At 36.3% G+C, this 19,035-nt stretch overlaps 1 protein-coding gene across 1 annotated transcript in view; it reads right to left on the reverse strand.

Moving 5' to 3' along the window:
* Positions 1–19,035, reverse strand: part of LOC108717374 (ADP-ribose glycohydrolase MACROD2) — a 1,335,613-nt gene that overhangs the window by 286,406 nt on the left and 1,030,172 nt on the right. The window contains exon 7 of the mRNA XM_041564180.1: positions 5,812–5,842. Within this exon, the coding sequence (XP_041420114.1) occupies positions 5,812–5,842 (31 nt within the window). The remainder of the gene's footprint in view (positions 1–5,811; positions 5,843–19,035) is intronic.

Genomic DNA, 19,035 nt, shown 5'->3' on the forward strand with positions numbered 1-19,035 from the left:
TTGACCTCTGCCTGTTATTTGACTCCGATTCTGCCTCAACCCATCTGATTGATCACCTGGTTTTGACCCTTTGCCTTCCTGACGATTCTTGATATCTGCCTGCCTCGATCCAGCCTGTCTGACCATTCACTTGCCTTGTCCTTTTGTACCGTGACCTTTAGCCTAAAGACTCTGCTAAACAGCCGTGCCCCTTTGCCAGCCAGAACATCTCGCCTTGTACCCCTCGTTAAGTCCAGGTGGCACCCAAGTAAGCTGAGGGCTCCTCCCAAAGCCCAACGGTGGTCACACTACTGGTGAAGCCGAGCCGAGACCAGGGTGCTTGGCATTTGTTCTGGTATTGGGTGCCGGCCGTGACAAAGGCACTGAGGGGTCTACCAACTGTATAGCTACTGTCCTACAATTAAGATACATTTATAGAGAATTCTGAATATACCTTATTCTTTATTTCCATAAAAGTTTTCCCAGTGGAGATTTCAAGAGCTAAATGTTTTGTATCCTCTCCACCAGTAAAAACAAACTTCTGTGAAGTTTTCACCTAAGAAGATGTCTTTCTGTGGCTCTATGGTTAGAAGCTCTCTGATTAGGTCCCATTGCTCTTCAGTCACATCACAAAAGATGGAAGGAGTCAAGACCCAGAATAAACAAGTGGGACATGGAATAGGGGCGAGGGCAGAAGATCAGGGTTATATATATATATATATATATGGCATTATTCATATCTGCATGAATTCCCTAGCTTTTCAAGTCATCTGAGCAGGACAATTTAAGGACATTTAGGTCATTTAAAAATGATTGATCTACAATCAATCAATCAATTTTGATGACAAAACTCAGTTGTATCATCTGTATCATTTCTAGAAGAATGAAGATCTATTCTAGTTGCACAGCCAGTCAGATCCAAACAAAGGTGAAGTGATGCCAAAAAGCAGACTATACCATTAGGAAGTTTAGCTATTTTAAAAACTGTGCAGACTGAACAGAGATATCTACTCTGTAGTTATAATAAATATATAAGGAATGTCTTATGGCTACACATTACCGAAACCCACAGAAAACATCTCTGTATGGCTCCCTTAAGCTTAAGGTGACTTTTAAAAAACATATTAAACATCAGTCAGCCTGCCATTGGACCTTCTGCGATCATAAGGCCTGCAGCAGTAAATGGGTCTGCTTTTCCTATTTTTACAGTGATTCAGGATTCTATTTAATAAACCTTCTTGTTAAGGCTCTTATGAGAGGAATAGTCTGTATTATAGAAGGCTGATGTGTATACAAACTCATAAAACAGTATGGGAACCATAAAGGTCAGTTGTCAAAGAAAGCAAACTGTTTATCACACGAGGAAGCCAATTTTCCAGTCAGAAAAGTTCCATATTTCTAAAATGTATCCATGGAGCTTAAGTATATAAAAAAGAACTCTGATTTATAGTCATGGTTCATAGAACAACTTGGGTTTGCTAAGCCTTTTCTAACAACTTCATAAATTGTGATACATTGCTGTAAGATGCAGAACTGGAATATTGCTCATAAAAAACATATACTGTATTTTTTGACCCATGTGTTGATGTTCTGGATCTGGTTTAAATATATGTGCAATATAATAAGTGCTGTGGAATTCTAATTAAGGCCATTTATTGTTGAAAAGCTAAGAAATAGAGAGTTAGCCAGAGGGCTCTGAACCCTGAGGTGGCCCTTACATACCACTCACTTTTATTAGAAGGGGCAGAATCTCCAAAGTTGTTGAGTGTGAGTTGGAGAATTTCAACAGGGATTGCTGTACACCTCAAATAACCATTAATTAAAAAAAATAGAAAATAATATAGTGTAGTATCTTACATACCATTCACACCCATCAAAGTTTTAATCAGTGTGCCCCTTCTGATAGATATGGAGAGTGAAGTGAATATAGTTACAACGCTCTTGGAGGAAGCAAAACGCTTTAGTGGTGAGCAAAGAGGTGTGGAAGCATGAGCTCCGGAAACCTGAGAGACACTAAGGGGCAAATTTACTAAAGGGCGAAGTGGCTAATGCTAGTGATAATTTGCCAACGTGACATCATTTTGCCACTTCGCCAAAGTCGTAGTCGAAGTAGCCAATTCAATGGTCGAAGTAGCCAAAAAAATTACTTCAAAATTTGTAGTATTTTTTATTCTATTCCTTCACTCGAGCTAAGTAAATGTGCCCCAAGTGTGAGTAAGCCCATGTTCTATGGGTCATCACTTCCCTTGGAACAAATGTCACCTATTGCCACAAATTGTTGCACCTTTGCACCTAGCACACAAATTAGAAGCATGTGGCATATGCATTGATGCTAGAATTCTGGGGTTGGGCATTGTATGTAAAAGCCATGGCAAAGTGAACTTTTTTGCAGTTTGCACTTCCTTTAATAAATGGGCTGTATTAGGTTTGGGCTTCATTCGTTTATTGGCAAGCTGCAAAACTTCCCAAATCAACAAGTATCAATAGCAATGTCAAGGAAGGTGCTATTTCTTCCCCGTCCATTATAACTCACTGCACTGCAAACTATTCTTCATGCTAAAAACTGATAATTACTACTGTCTTATGTACCCACTTTGTCTGTCGGCTCCTTAAGATATGGGACTGCTCTTGATATATTTTGTTGATTAAGTTGGTACTGTCACTGTGTTAGAATAATGTATTCACTATACTATTATTCAATATGCTTGTAAGTCCCATTGGAGATATATATATATATATATATATATATATATATATATTTATAAATAATGTATGCATACTTTCTAGGTAGCGAATTATTAAATACATACATTTTCTGCACTGACATTTCTTTAAGCTGCAGGTAATGTACTTTTTGTTTTGTGTATTAACTGCGATGTAGAACATAAAATGGTCCATTTTAAAGGAATTATCTTTATTTTATCTAAGTAATGCAATGGAAACAGTGGTACAGGTATGGAACCTGTTATCCAGAATGCTCAGACCTGGGGCTTTCTGTATAAGGGATCTTTCTGTAATTTGGATCTTCATAACTAAAAAATTAAAAATGAATTAAACCCAATATAATTGTTTTGCCTCCCATAAAGATTAAGGGGCAGATTTACCTAGGGTCGAATACCGAGGGTTAATTAACCCTCGCTATTCAACTGCCGAATTGAAATCCTTTGACTTCGAATATCGAAGTCGAAGGATCTAGCGATATTCCTATGATCGAACGATCGAAGGAATAATAGTTCGATCGATCAAAGGATTATTATTATGGGGACCTTCCCCATAGGCTAACATTGGCCTTGGTAGGTTTTAGGTGGTGAACTAGGGCGCCAAAGTTTTTTTTAAAGAGACAGTACTTCAACTATCGAATGGTCGAAGGTCGAAGTAGCCCATTCGATGGTCGAAGTAGCCAAAAAAAAAACATTAGAAATTTGAAGTTTTTTTCCTCTATTCCTTCACTCGAGCTAAGTAAGTGGGCCCCTAGATATAACTTAGTTGGGGTCCAATACAAGGTATTGCTTTATAATTACAGAGAAAAAGGATTTTTTTTTTACAATTTGAATTATTTGAATACAATGGAGTATATGGGAGATAGGATTCCTGTAATTTGGAGCTTTCTGGGTAAAGGCTTTTGGATAATGTAGACTTATGAACATAATGTATAGGCCACTGAGATGAGTGAGAACTTGGCAATAGGGAGATGTAGGTTCATTCTTCACTGGCTCATGACTAATCTACAGTCTATTACTACAAATGACTTATGACATTGGCAGCAATACAGATATTGTGCCAAAAAAAATGATCGGGATGTTGTTGTTCTTTTCAGATTCACTTTTTATATGGGCTTCAATTTCTGTTTGTTTTGGAACACATTAGCTGTAAATCAAACCTTACTTTCCCAAATGAATGGAAGCTGCTAGAGCAAAAAAAAAAAAAAAACCTAAGGGTCCAGAGGCAACCTTATTTCCAATTTTAAAAAAAATATATAATATAATAGAAATGAAACTACCACTTCCCTTAATCTGACTAAAGAATTCTGTTGTGAAACTTGAGGTCAAGTGAGTAAAAGAAGGAAAACAAGGTGGGTGAAAGCAGAATTCTGACCAATATTACGGCTCATTTGTCGATAGTCGAAGTACTGTCTCTTTAAGAAAAAACTTCGACCCCCTAGTTCGCCATCTAAAACACCTACCGAACCCAATGTTAGCCTATGGGGAAGATCCCCATAGGCTTTTCTAAGTTTTTTTGGTCGAAGGATAATCCTTAGATCGTTGGATTAAAATCCTTCGAATCGTTCGATTGAACGATTATTCCTTTGATCGTTCGATCGAACTATTTGCGCTAAAATTCTTCGACTTCGATATTCGAAGTCGAAGGATTTTAATTCCCAGATGAATATTGAGGATTAATTAACCCTCGATATTCGACCCATGATGAATTTGCCCCTAACTATTGGTTGAATATCGTGGGTTAATTAACTATCGAAGTTAAATCCTTTGACTTCGAATATCGAAGTCAAAGGATTTACCGCATTTATTTCGATCGAACGATCGAAAGAAAAAACAAACTATTAAATCCTTTGAATCGAAGGATTTGAAGGATTTTAATCCATCGATCGAACGATTTTCCTTTGATCAGAAATTGCTAAGAAAGCTTACGGGGAAGGTCCCCATAGGCTAACATTGGTACTCGGTAGATTTTAGTTGGCGAAGTAGGTAGTCAAAGTTTTTTTTAAAGAGACAGTACTTCGACTATCGAATAGTTGAATAGTCGAATGATTTTTAGTTCGAATAGTTTGATTCGAAGTCGTAGTCGAAGTAGCCAATTCGATGGTCGAAGTAGCCAAAAAAATTCATTAGAATCCTTCACTCGAGCTTAGTAAATGTGCCCCAAAGTGTTGTGCTAAATTGTGCTCAAAATTATGTCCACTAGATCGATATTCACAAAGGTACTTCTGTCAATACATGCTCCTTTATACTTACTCCTTGCACCAATTTGCTGTAAGAGAGTCCTATAATTAAAGAATCAATCACACCAAAAATAAAAAAGAATGTGCACTGATACAAACTGTGTGTTTGTTTTTTTAGAAACGTCACTAAAGGTCATATGATTAAGATGCTGTGCAGCCAATCAGGCTTAATAGGTCTCGTTTCAAAGCAGATAAGAGATAAGTTCTGTAGAACACAATGGGTTTAGTTCTTTACACAGGAATAAAGAGTGTCTAATGGCATTCACGGCTCTCTACAGGACTAGTGAATAGAAACTCTACACATATAAAATAGGGCTTTTGCTGCCAAGAAAGAATAAGTTTGTAGGCGTATGATCAACTAATGCAAATATTTAAAAAAAAAATCATGTGAGCTCATTTGGGCAGGGGCCTTCTTACCTTGTATCAGTTATAAATTGGTTTGTATATTCAATGTATGCACCCATGTACTGTATAGTGCTGTGGAATATGATGGCACTTTATAAATAATAATTTTAAATTACTGGTACCTTAACATATGCCTTGAGGAAGGGCTACTTCTGGGGTTCCCAAAAAAACTTTCATAAGTACAGGTATGCTCTATAGTTAAAAACATTGTTTATAATTCCATCATATTAAAACATCATGTCATAGGCAATCCTGTTTGTTGCACCTACTTTTGTAACCGATTTGCACCTAATTAACGACACACTAACAATCTTCTCAAAACGACTATAAGAATTCCACTGCAATTCATTGTTAATTCACTTTTTGCAGCATCTACATTTATTCGATCCTAAAATGGCTTCAATATTCTAATGAAACACATTGTAAAGAAAAACAAATATATAAATAATTTGTAAAATTGACCTTACCATAAATGCCAGTAGATATACAGGGGAAAGCCTAGAAAAATGAACAAGCAAAATTCATTATAATGAACTGTCATTTACAGGTAGTCATGATATCAATGATTATTCTTATTTAAAGAAACATATCTGAAACATATCAGGACACCTACAAAATTGGCATATATAATCCTTATATGAACACTGAGTTGTATTATCTTTCAATAAGTCTAGACCAGTATCAGCTGGGACAACTACTGGGACTACTACTGGGACTACTACTGGGACTACTACTGGGACTACTACTGGGACTACTACTGGGACTACTAGAACAGCGTCAGTTGAATAGATGGATGAAGCACACAAACTAAGCAATGACCAAGACTAAGGCATCACTATCGGTAATTATAGTATCCCAGTGAGGGTGTGGAAACATTCTGGACTCTATTCAATATTCCAGGTCTTTCATATAACTTACCCTGCACTATCTTTATCTTCTTACTTTACTTTATCAGTAATTTGTATATGGGATCCTACATATTAGATACAATCTATGAGACATTTGCCCACCTTGAAAGGCAAAAAACACCCTCCTTTCCGATAGAAGCTCATTTAATTGGTCCTGTAAAAAAGGTATATCAATACATCTACAAAAAAACCATGTAAAAAGGCATATACATAAATATACAAAAAACCCTATAAAGAAGGTATATACACTGCTACTCCTTGAGTTCCATTGAGTAGAAGAATATTCTAATTAAACACATTGCTTATACCAAAGTCCATCAAGTTCAACCCAGCATCCATACATACAAACACTTACACTGACCCCTCCATTCTTTCACATAAATGATATATACCCATATCTATACTAACTATAGAGTTTAGTATCACAATAGCCTTTGATATTATGGGGCAGATTTATCAAGGTGAATTTTCTAATGAAAAAAATTAAAATTTCATGCTATTTTTTGTGTACTTCGACTAGGGAATAGTCCAAATTCGAACCGAATTTGAAAAAATTAAAAAATTCATATATTGAAATTTATCATGTACTGTCTCTTTAAAAATTCGACTTCGACCATCGACTCCGACTTTGGGGCTGTTTTAAATTCGATCAAATGCAATATTCCTTCGATTCGTATGATTCGAATTCAGCCGAATATGGACCTAATTGACCAAAAAAAACTTCAACTTAATTTCGGTTGATCTTTTTGAATTTGAATTTCGAAGTTTTTTCAATTCGAAACTCGACCCTTGATAAATATGCCCCATGTCTGTCCAAGAAATCATCCAAGCCACTCTTAGGGGGTTATTTATCAAAGTTCGAATTTATCTCAATATGTTCTGCTGCTAACTCCGATCAAATCCGCTCGGTTTTTTTTACGCTTATTTATTATTACATTTTTTTGAAAATTTGCTATGCGGAAAAAAAATCCGATTTTCACGATTTTTCAGATTTTTTCATCCGATTTTCCCGGATTTCGCAATTTTTTTTTCAGGATTTTCACCCGAAAACTTCAGGGTATTGCACGAAACCCAGCACACATCAAAAAAATCATCGGGACTTTTCCCATTAATTTATATGCAACCTCGACAGGTCTGAGATGCCAGATTTTCATATTTGGACTTTTCCATCCTCAGGGTTTAATAAATTCTGAAAAATTTGTGATTTTTTAATAGTCTAATTTTATAAAAAACAAATCACAAATTATTCTTGATTTTTGTATTCAGAGTTTAGTAAATAACCCTCTTATAGTCATTAACTGAATCAGCATCACAACATCACCCGGCAGTGCATTCCCCAACCTCACTGTCCTGACTGTGATGAACCCCCTACTCTGTTCCTTTAAATGAAACTTCTTTTCCTCTAGTCTGAAGGGGAGGCCTCTGGTACGTGATTCTCTTTATGGGTAAAAAGGTCCCCTGCTATTTGTCTATAATGTCCTCTAATGTACTTGTAAAGTCTAATCATGTCCCCTCTCAAGTGTAAAATTTTAAACTCTGTATTATTATTTTTTAAGAGTGATCTACTGAAAATATTCCAAATCTTTCAAATAATAAACATAATTAGTTACTTGGAACTCTGGGCTCTGGAGTATTAAAAACGAGCATTTATGAACATGATTTAAACTGTAAGGAATGACATAGACTTAATTTCATTGAAAAAGGGGCATTATTAATAATCCATGAGACAGTCACACACATTTTAAGAATACTAAAAGGAGCATAAAAGTGTAGACAAATTGCTAACTGCAGTTCATTAAAATTGTTTTACAAGTTGTCATACATAATTCCTGCTTTTCTGTCGTTGGCGGCTTTAGTCACTTCTGATCTGAACTGCTGACTTTTATCGTCTAAATAAGCAAAACCTTGAAAAGTGCGACTGCATATTTATTTTATTTCTTATGAAAAGATGCGCTGACCATAAAGAGAGAGTTGTGCCCTGGCATTAGTAATATTTTTCTTAACCTATAATCTCCATATATGCATTAATAAATTATTTGTACAGACACATAAATAAATCCGGAATTCTAGAGAATGAGAGCATAAAATACCCAAATAAAAACAAACTTTTTTTGGTATAAGGACTTATGGTAATTCACTGTAATATAAAGTCATTATTATTAATAAATAACGAAGCTGCAGAATTTTGACAGGCGAGAAAAAGAAATTGGGAAAATAGGAGAGGGAGGCCGGTGTCCTCTCCTGACCACAATGCAAATATAATTACATTTCTGCCAGAGCAACCGGTTTTGAGGAAAGCTGTGTGGGCTAATAATCTAATATGATAAGAGTGGATCATGAAAAAGTGATACGAGACCTGGCTGACTCATTAAATTTATGTTCAGAGAGAGAAATAATATTTGTTGCCTTTTGAAGATGTTTTTCTTGTCTCTTTATTTGCCCTGATATAAGAGAGCATTTAAGAGATATGCAAAATGATAAATACAATATTTATGTCATGGCTATGAGTTTTTTGCTTCCATTCAGGACTAGTTAGATTTAATCCAAAACTAATTAGGGGCTGATTCACTAACTTCGAGTGAAGGATTCGAAGTAAAAAAACTTTGAATTTCTAAGTGTTTTTTGGGCTACTTCGACCATCGAATGGGCTACTACAACCTTCGACTACGACTACGACTTCTAATCGAAGGATTCGAACTAAAAATCGTTCGACTATTTGACCATTCGAAGTACTGTCTCTTTAAAAAAAAACTTCGACCCCCTAGTTCGCCATCTAAAAGCTACCGAACTCAATGTTAGCCTATGGGGAAGGTCCCCATAGGCTTTCCTAAGTTTTTTTGATCGAAGGATATCAATTTGATAGTTGGATTTAAATCCTTCGAATCGTTCGATTCGAAGGATTTCATAGTTCGATCGAATGAATAATCCTTCGATCGTTCAATCGCACTATTTGCGCTAAAATCCTTCGACTTCGATATTCGAAGTCGAAGGATTTTAATTCCCAGTCGAATATCGAGGGTTAATTAACCCTCGATATTCGACCCTTTGTGAATCGGCCCCTATGATATTTAGGGGCAGATTTATCAAGGGTCGAATTTCGAGGGTTAAAAAACCCTCGAAGTAAAATCCTTCAAATTCGAATATCAAATTCGAAGGATTTTAGTGCAAAAGCTTAATAAAAATCGTCCGATCGAACGATGAAATCGAACGATAAAATCGAATGATGAAATCGAACGATGAAATCGAACAATGAAATTTTTAAGGGATTGATCAAAAGATTTTTATTCGACCAAAAAAAAACTTAGAAAAGTGCTCGGGAAGGTCCCCATAGGCTAACATTGGACTTCGGTAGCTTTAATTTGGCGAAGTATGAAGTCGAAGTTTTTTTTAACGAACGATTTTTACTTTGAATCGTTCGAATCATTCGATTCAATCGTCAAAAAATTACTTCGAAATTCGAATATTTTTTGATTCGAACTATTCACTCGAACTTAGTAAATCTGACCCTTATTGTTATTCTAAACATAAACACAGTCATCATGAATGATGCTGTCCTGGTCTTCTGTCCTGGTCTTCTGTCCTGGTCTTCTGTCCTGGTCTTCTGTCCTGGTCTTCTTCCAGCATTCCTAATTCTGATTTGTATAATATAATTAAATACATTTCCAGTATCACGTAAGGTCACGAGTCTCTTAATATGGCCTAGGCTTGGTGAATTTCACCCGTTTTGCTTCGCCAAATATTCGCCATCGGCAAAATGTTCCACCCATTAAAGTCTATGGGGTCAAAAATAATTTGATGACGCGCAATGTCATACAACTCTATGAGCGTCATTTCCGAGCCGATACAAAGTGAAAAAATGTGCCCATCCCTAATATGGCCCCCTTAGTTGCCACATGCTGGAGTCAGTCAGTGGGACTGACAGATTTTCTAAATGACAATCACTTGAAGATTATCTCAAAATATATTCCAGTTTAAAAACTTTAACATTTCCTACTCAGAAATAAAGCTTTTTATGCTACAGTGTCATTTCTAATGAGAAAATAAAGTTATTGTGAGTTCTTGAGGGCAAGACTAATAAAATATGGCCAGCTCATAAATACTCAGCTTATTAAGGGGAAGATCAACCTTAACAGCACCAAATTGTATCATTATCCTTATTCGTTATGTTATTCCTAATTTTGCATCCCAGAGCAATTTTCTTTAGAGCTGTAAAGTGCAAAAATCTATAGGATTCTTTGGTAGCCGGTGTAAACTCTGCTGAAACTGGGAGCTTTTAGATGCAAGAAGAGTAAGTAACAGCTTGTATGGGGTTAGAAGGACAGCAATTTGCTGTTTATTTACAGAAGTATGTTATTGCTGTACTATGAATCCAGCACCCAATGTTCTGCCAAGTGTTTTATAACATAAAGTAGAGTTAAAGGGGACCCGTCACCCAAAAAAAGTATTCCAAATCCTATTTTATCCCATTAGTCAAGCAAAATTAACTTTAATTACACTATATAAATTATTTGAATCTTGTTTCCTTCAGTCTGGGAATTCATAATTATAACAAGCAGGCAGGACACTGTGGACACTGTTATTAAGACAAGACTTGTATCATCTCAGAATCTTGTTTGTGCACCAGAATGGGGGACCTGATGTCCATCCCCATGTCCTGGCTACACAATTAAATGGTGAAGAGAACGGGGGAATGTGGGGAGAGCAGTGACATGTAGGAAGTGCTGAATGGAAAGTGAAAGTAATTGCCTAAGGCATAGAGGAGGGGCAGACAATATTTGATTGACAGCTGAGATTTTAAAACGAGTTTACAACAGCTATTAATGTTTTCAATAAAAAAAAGAATTTGAATGTCATGTTTAATTTGAAAAGGACTTTTATTATACAGATTTTTATGTCTGGGTGACAGGTCCACTTTAAGGGGGGGAGGGGAAACAAATGTCAAGATAAAACCAAGGGGAACATTTACTTAGCTTGAGTGAAGGATCCGAAGTAAAAAAACTTCGAATTTCGAAGGTTTTTTTGGGTACTCCGAACATCGAATTGGCTACTTTGACCTTCGACTTCGACTTCAATTCGAACTAAAAATCATTTGACTATTCGACCATTCGATAGTTGAAGTACTGTCTCTTTAAAAAAAACTTTGACTACCTACTTCGGCACTTTAAACCTACCAAGCATCAATGTTAGCCTATGGGGACCTTTCCCATAAGCTTTCTAAGCTTTTTTTGATCAAAGGAATATCCTTCGTTCAATGGATTAAAATCCTACGAATCGTTCGAAAGGATTTTTCCTTCGATCATTCAATCAAAGTATTTGTGGCAAATCCTTGACTTCGATATTCGAAGTCGAAGGATTTTACTTCGATGGTCGAATATCGAGTGTTAATTAACCCTCGATATTCGACCCTTAGTAAATGTGCCCCTAAGAGTCAATAAACATCGAATCGAAATGCAAAGCACAGTTTTTTTATAGCATTGAATGACAATGATAGTGACCAATGAGCACTGCTAAAGTTATAATTATTGCATGACAACATGAGCAGAACCAAATCTGGATTGTAGCCTACCACTGCTTACCTAGCGAGTATTTCCAAGTTTCGTTTTAGAAACGGTGTTTGAAAAATACAATCAATTTGGATTTTTACACAACTAATTTGACTAACCAGGGCTCATTAAATAGTAACATAAAACTGCACTGTCCTCGTGGTGTAGGGATTTACAGCTGTGCCCACTGAGTGTCCCTTTACAGCTTTTAAATGTGTCTTTGTAGTTCATGGGGATATGGCTGCAAGACATCAAGGGGATTATTTACTAAACTTCGGTCAGGATTTTTGAAGCAAAATTCAAAGATTCAGGAAAAAACTCTAAAAAAATCGTACGATTCGGGGGTTTGATCGTTTTTATTGAGTTTTTACCCTAACCGATTAAATCGTGCTCTTTTAATAATAAATAAGCTCAAATCATGCATTTTAGTTTGGTCTTACTTTTTTATTTATTTTAATCAGAAATTTTAGTAAATAACCCTCTAAATATGCATTTTGGACATGAAACAAGATTTTCTTTCAAACTGGAAAGCTATAAACTTTACTAAAGAGTGAGAATTCACCTGTAACTTTTGTTCTGTTACAAATATTGAATTCTTGTCATTGTTCACAAATGCACTTCTTGTTCCTTGTTCTCAACCACAGGTTTTGTTGTCGAAACCACTCGGCAGCTCAGAGATGCAGGGAACCATTCGATAGACTTTGTTGGAAATTATTGAGTGTCATTCCACTTGAAACCTATAGCTAATTTGTGAAGTCATGAACTAATTAATGGGGATTTTATGGTTGTTCAGAGGCAAACAAACTAAAATAACTGTGACTTAGGGGGTTATTTATCAAAGTCCAATTTTATCTCAACATTCTCTGCAAAAAAATTCAATCAAATCCGATCAGGTTTTTTATGCTTACTTATTATTAAATTTTCCCAAAAAATTAGCTTTGCGTGAAAAAAATCTGAATTTCACGATTTGTTCAGATTTTTCACCTGAAAACTCCAATTTCTTATGCTTTTTTGCCCCGAAAAATTTAGTTTAATTTTTCTTGTCCTTTAAAATGACAGTATAGGGTTCGCTGCTCAGAACCTGTGGACACTCTCCACACTTTGTTTCAGATCTAATTTTTTATCTAATGAAAAATGTTCCAGAGCTGAAAGTCTGAAGGTCAGAAAAAGAAGAAGGCAGAGGCAGAGATTCACTCCAGAGACTTTGAAGAGTGTGTTCTTATCTGAAAATGTCAGTTTGTAATGTCTGTGCATGGGCACAAGTTGTAACGCTGACTATCTAGTGCTAAACAAATGTAAGTCTGTGATATGTCTCTACACACTACTTTGTATTCTGATCCCTCTGTTTGCCTAGTGTGTGTGTGTACATTGTCTGCCTTCACACTATCAGAATTGGAGTAGAGTAGAGTATCATCAAATCATACAGATATAGAATAAATTAATAAAGCAAGATGATCCTCAATCAATTAAATATACCGGGGGTCGTTTTTAAAGTTTGTGCAGCGCATATTTATTCGCAAATGGTTGTTTTGTCCATGTTTTTTCCCGAATGCTATATATTGCATTGCTGTTCGCATCTTTCCAATTTTTTGCGAATTCGCCTTGAGAATACATGTTCGCAAATAACGGGTGTTTGCGTGAGTGCACGCACCATGCGGTGTTGTTGTGTGTGAAAATATCGTTAAATTCACAATCTGCAAAACTGTTTTGCGAATATTTTCTCCACCACCAAAGTTGTGGCGTAATTCAAATGCAGAGTGTGCACATAATATTCGCAATTTGCGATTTTTGTCATATTTAAAAAGCTTTTATAGACATTTGCAGTGTGAAAAAAAATCACAATTCTGTTTGCTCACTCTTATTCAGCTTTATACATATAACCATGTGCAGGGCAAATAATATTCACTGGGGCTCATTTATAAATCTCGCGCAGGGCAGAATGATTCACACAGTGAAAATATTTGCCCTGCGCATGATTATATTTATAAAGCTGGATAAGTGGTGTACTGAGGGAGTTATTTACTAAACTCTGAATGCAAAAATCACTAATTTTCTTTTTTATAAAATCAGACATAAAAATCGCAAATTTTTCTGAATTTATTAAACCCCCGAGGATGGAAAAGTCAGAATCTGAAAATCCGGCATCTCAGACCTGTCGAGGTTACATATAAGTCAATGGGAGAAGTCCCAGTGATTTTTTGATGTGCGCTGGGTTTTTGGCAATACCCCAAAGTTTTTGGAGTTTTCAGGCAAAATTCTGAGTTTTCGGGTGAAAAATCCCCAAAAATCGTGAAAATTGGATAAAAAATTCGGAATAATCGAATTTTTCAGGATTTTTTCCCGCAAACAAAATTTTCAGGAAAGTGTATTAATAAATAAGCCCAAAAAAACAGTGCAGATTTGGTCAGATTTTTTCACACTGTGAATATCCATAAGAGCTTTTTTAATATGGCGAAAAATGTAAATTGCAAAAACTCTGCATCTGAGTTAAGCCACAACTTTGGTGGCGAAAATATTTGCAAAACAGTTTCACAAAATTGCGAATTTAAGTTACTGGTAACTAAATTTTTGCACTCAACAACCTCGCACACTGGGCGCACTCACGCAAACACCCGTTTCTATTTACAATGCAAATTCGCAAAAACTGGAAAGACGGGCACAGCAGTGCAATATTTTCACGTTCCGAAAAAAGCATGGGCAATACAACCATTTGCGAATAAATTTGCGCTGCGCAAACTTTAAAAATGACCCAAACTGTGTGAACCAATCTGCCCTGCGAAAAGTTTATAAAATAAATCTGCCACTGTGTTAATAAACTGAGCAAAAATGATGCACTATTGATACAGGATTTTAAACTTTATCAATTTCAATGTGAACAAAGTTGAAAGCAGCACGAAATAACAAAGCAAAAAAAGGACATATTGACTTTTAAACTAGGCTCCCGAGTGCAATTAGACAACAGAATACATCAATTTAGGGACTCCTCTGAGACAAACAGTTCGACTTTAGAAGGTGGTGCTATATCTTAGACTTTTAGTCTATGTCATTAACAAATAGCTTTAGTTAAAAGGTCAACTACTACCTTTCTTGTGACCTCAAACGATGGTAAATGGTGCCGCTGGTGGCATCCGCTGAGGCCAATCTTTGTCCTTGAATGTAAAGAAATATTGCCAAACCACACAAGCTTAAATAAGTTATGAGATGGTCTGATTAGTTTCACTTTGTATTCAGTTAACTGGATATTTATTAATTTTTTTATGCACCATTTAAAAGTATTGCTATAAGTAAAAAAGGCATGTTCAATAATTAGTTGCTTTCAGCACAACAAGGCTATACAATATTATTATTATTATTATTTTATTATTATTTTATCATGTTCAATAATTAGTTGCTTTCAGCACAACAAGGCTATACAATATTACCTCGGTTCCACGGAATTATTTATTCTTTCTACATTTTTGTGGTTTAAATGGAACAATTGTAAAGATTGATTTGTTTAAGTTCTATTTTTATTTAATTTTGCAATTACCTAGCAGTGAAAATAGGTTCTCTACACACCAATCGCATCTATTGTACAATTAATAGTTTAAATAAATAAAAGACCAACTTAAAAAATAAAATAGGACTCTTGTAATTAAGGATTAATAAATCTGCATTAAGATCTAGCTTGGATGTAGCAAGCAGAAATGTAATAGAAAGTACTTACTAATCTTGTCAGTTAATTGCACTAACGAAAACAATAAAAAAACAAATGTATGTTTTCAACTCCATAGACTGGATGACATTTGTATCTATCAATGGTTTGATTATTTACTTTGCTTCTAAGCTGTGATAAACTGCTAAAGAACCAGAAAAATAGAATTTTGCCGCAATTATAGGTTTATATTATTATAAGTTGCTTTCCTTCCTTCTTTTGAGTGTCATGAAGTGACATATATGGTGTCCTAATAATAGGTTTACTGCAGTGAAGTGAATGAGTGCGTTTTCTTTAGGGATGCACCGAATCCAGGATTCGGTTCAGGATTCGGGCAGGATTCAGCCTTTTTCAACAGGATTCGGCCGAATCCTTCAGCCCAGCCGAACCTAATCCGAATCCTAATTTGCATATGCAAATTAGTGTTCGAATTCGGTTCGGTATTCGGCCGAATCTTTTGTGAAGGATTCGGGGGTTCGGCTGAATCCAAAATAGTGTATTCGGTGCATCCCTCGTTTTCTTGCATTCTTTTCAGCAATTTTTTGCCTCTTTTCGTGGAAAAACTGCAGAATTTCTTGTAGACTCTAGTAGACCACCAGTAGATTCCACTGAAACAATGTCCTTTAGAGTCACATTGTCATATCCGATCAAATTGGTTGAGTACTTTCACAATATTTTGGCATGTTCCTAATTTTTTAACGTATAGGTGGCACTAGTTTTACTTCCCTCATTAAAATGCTACATGGATGGTATTCATTATCCAATAAGCTTCAAATTATGGGAAGGCCATCTCCCACGGAGTCCTATGGCACTGTGACGTCATGGATTCGGCGCTGGTTTCGAATTTGGCGTCAAATCTCCTTTAACGCTCCAGTCCTCCATTGAGTGCCCAAGCTAGGCTTCAGTTTACTTTTCTTGCTCAAGCGTATCTTCTACTTCATTTATCTGGTTTTTGACTCCTGCTTGACTGTCATTTAGGATTCCTGTTGCCTGCCTCTGATTCTTCTCCTGTTTGACTACATCTCTTCTAAATCCTTGCCTTACTCCTGAACCCTGCAATGAACCCTGCACTTTTCCTCAGCAGGAAGCCCGGGGCCCGAAAAAGGGCATCGGTGATCACCGGAGATCACAGGATTAACCTGTGCAACCGAGTGTACCCATCACTGCACAAGGTTCTTATAACGAGATTGTTACACTTAGGGGCCGATTCATCAAGGGTCGAATATCGAGGGTTAATTAACCCTCGATATTCGACTAGGAACTAAAATCCTTCGAATATCGAAGTCGAAGGATTTAGCGCAGATAGTACGATCGTACGATCGAAGGATTATTCCTTCGATCGAACGATTAAATCCTTCTAATCGAACGATTCGAAGGATTTAAATCCAACGATAGAAGGAATATCCTTCGATCAAAAAAACTTAGGAAAGCCTATGGGGACCTTCCCCATAGGCTAACATTGACTTTGGTAGCTTTTAGCTGCCGAACTAGGGGGTCGATTTTTTTTTTAAAGAGACAGTACTTCGACTATCGAATGGTCGAATAGTTGAACGATTTTTACTTCGAATCCTTCGATAGTCGTAGTCGAAGGTCGAAGTAGCCCATTCGATGGTCGAAGTAGCCCAAAAAAACTTCGAAATTCGAAGCTTTTTACCTTCGAATCCTTCACTCGCAGTTAATGAATCGGCCCCTTAAAGTATGGAAATCCAAATTATATAATATTTTATATAATATTATAAAAAAAAAAATTCTATAATTGTATAGATTCTGGACTTACTATGTTTTTTCCTTGAGGAAAAAACAAAGCAAGTCCAGTTGATATGACTTATTTCTACAGATACAAATTATGGAAAGATCCCTTATCGTGATAACCCTAGGTTACTGAATAAGAGATCCTATACCTGTCCATATTTATGAGGGAATCACTACAGGACGTAAAGGCTTGAAAAGCATTATTGAAGCAAATGCCAAGTCCCGTATATGGTTTCACAACTAACAGGGGCTGAATATTTGATGTTTTCTGATAAGTTGCTCTCCCAAGAGTTAATTGAACCTCTCATAGTATACAGTATATATCCAGGGCTTCCCAGTGTAACCCTTGTTCTGCCAATAGTCTTGCTGGCAAGGAGGGATAAAGAAAGAAATGCACTGGCAGTAAAAGGATGAATGTGCTAGTAGATGTTTTACAGACTTCTTCATCAAATGCAAAAATACATTTAAAGTTCAAGTGTTGCTTTTAGTGGCGAGTTACTTAAATCCATCAGGTTTGGATTTGGCAAGATTTTGCTTTTTTAATCTATACCAAAAATATTGACTTTACTACAAACACACGTTTTAATACATTTTCTTCGGAATATTTGGCTGGTATGTTATAGATATTTAAGTTTTAAGCCTTTACATTTCACAAGGATCAAAAGTCATGCTTTAACATTAAAATGTAAACGACTGATTGAAGTGTTGGTAAATTTAAGAAATGAAAATGAAACATATGGACCTGCTAAATGGTGAAAGTTTCTCAGGTGACTGACTGCCTTGGCCTTTATTTCCCCTGGCGACTTTATGGTATCAAAAGTAGTATCATTGAGGATACATCACCGTGGAGTTATGTGACTATATAGAGGCATTTATAAGGGTCAACTAACTCTGAGTTGATTACTAATATATTTATACAGTTAAAGAGGAGCTACAGTATTCGGTATGATCTACAGTATTAGTACCAGCAGTGTTTCACTCCATGGAACTCTCTCCCTATGCTGCACAATCCCACCCTCCCTGGAGCAGCATTCTTTACTTTCCTTCCCCTCTTTTATCTCTGATGCCCATTGCCTTTATGCTGTTTCTCCCACCCCCATCACATTCCCTTTGTTTCTGAGTTCCTGTTGGTTCACTCCTCTCTGCTCTCCTTCATCCAGTCCCTATAAGTGATGTAATCAATAGCCATATGTGATGCAGCAGAGGAGAAAGTAGTGAGGAGTAAGAGGTATAGGGAGGATGAGCATGGGAGAGCACAGCGCCAAGAAAGGCAGCACTGTGAACCTAGCATGGGGCTCTGTAGAAGGGAGACAGGTGATATCACTCCAACTTGCAACAATACAGCAGTAATGAGTGGCTGATGTTTATCAGAGCACAAGTGACACGACTGGGGGCACCTGGAACACTGACAATATGTCTAGCTCCATGTTAGGTTTTGCAAAAAAAAAAAAAAACATGTTATCCCATGACAGTATCCCTTTACGTTATAAACTGCACATTCTGACATCACAAGGATACTAAATTTACATTTTGGGCCATTGTAAAATGATCATACTGTAGTATATATATTAGTAAAGTAATATCCTTTACAACTAGGCTTAACATATAGATCCCTTTAATTTCCTGACTTTCTGTATCATCTTCCTTCTACAACTTAACTTTCTCCCTGTGTTGATCATCAAAATCGTGATCACCTTCAGTTACTAAGGGCTAAACAGAAGGAGACATCAGCACAAACAACTATCAATTGACATTAGTCAAGCAGAACCAATGAGGATGCAGTTTAAGATTTTG

Source organism: Xenopus laevis, chromosome 5S, assembly GCF_017654675.1.
Source record: "Xenopus laevis strain J_2021 chromosome 5S, Xenopus_laevis_v10.1, whole genome shotgun sequence".
NCBI lineage: Eukaryota > Metazoa > Chordata > Amphibia > Anura > Pipidae > Xenopus > Xenopus laevis.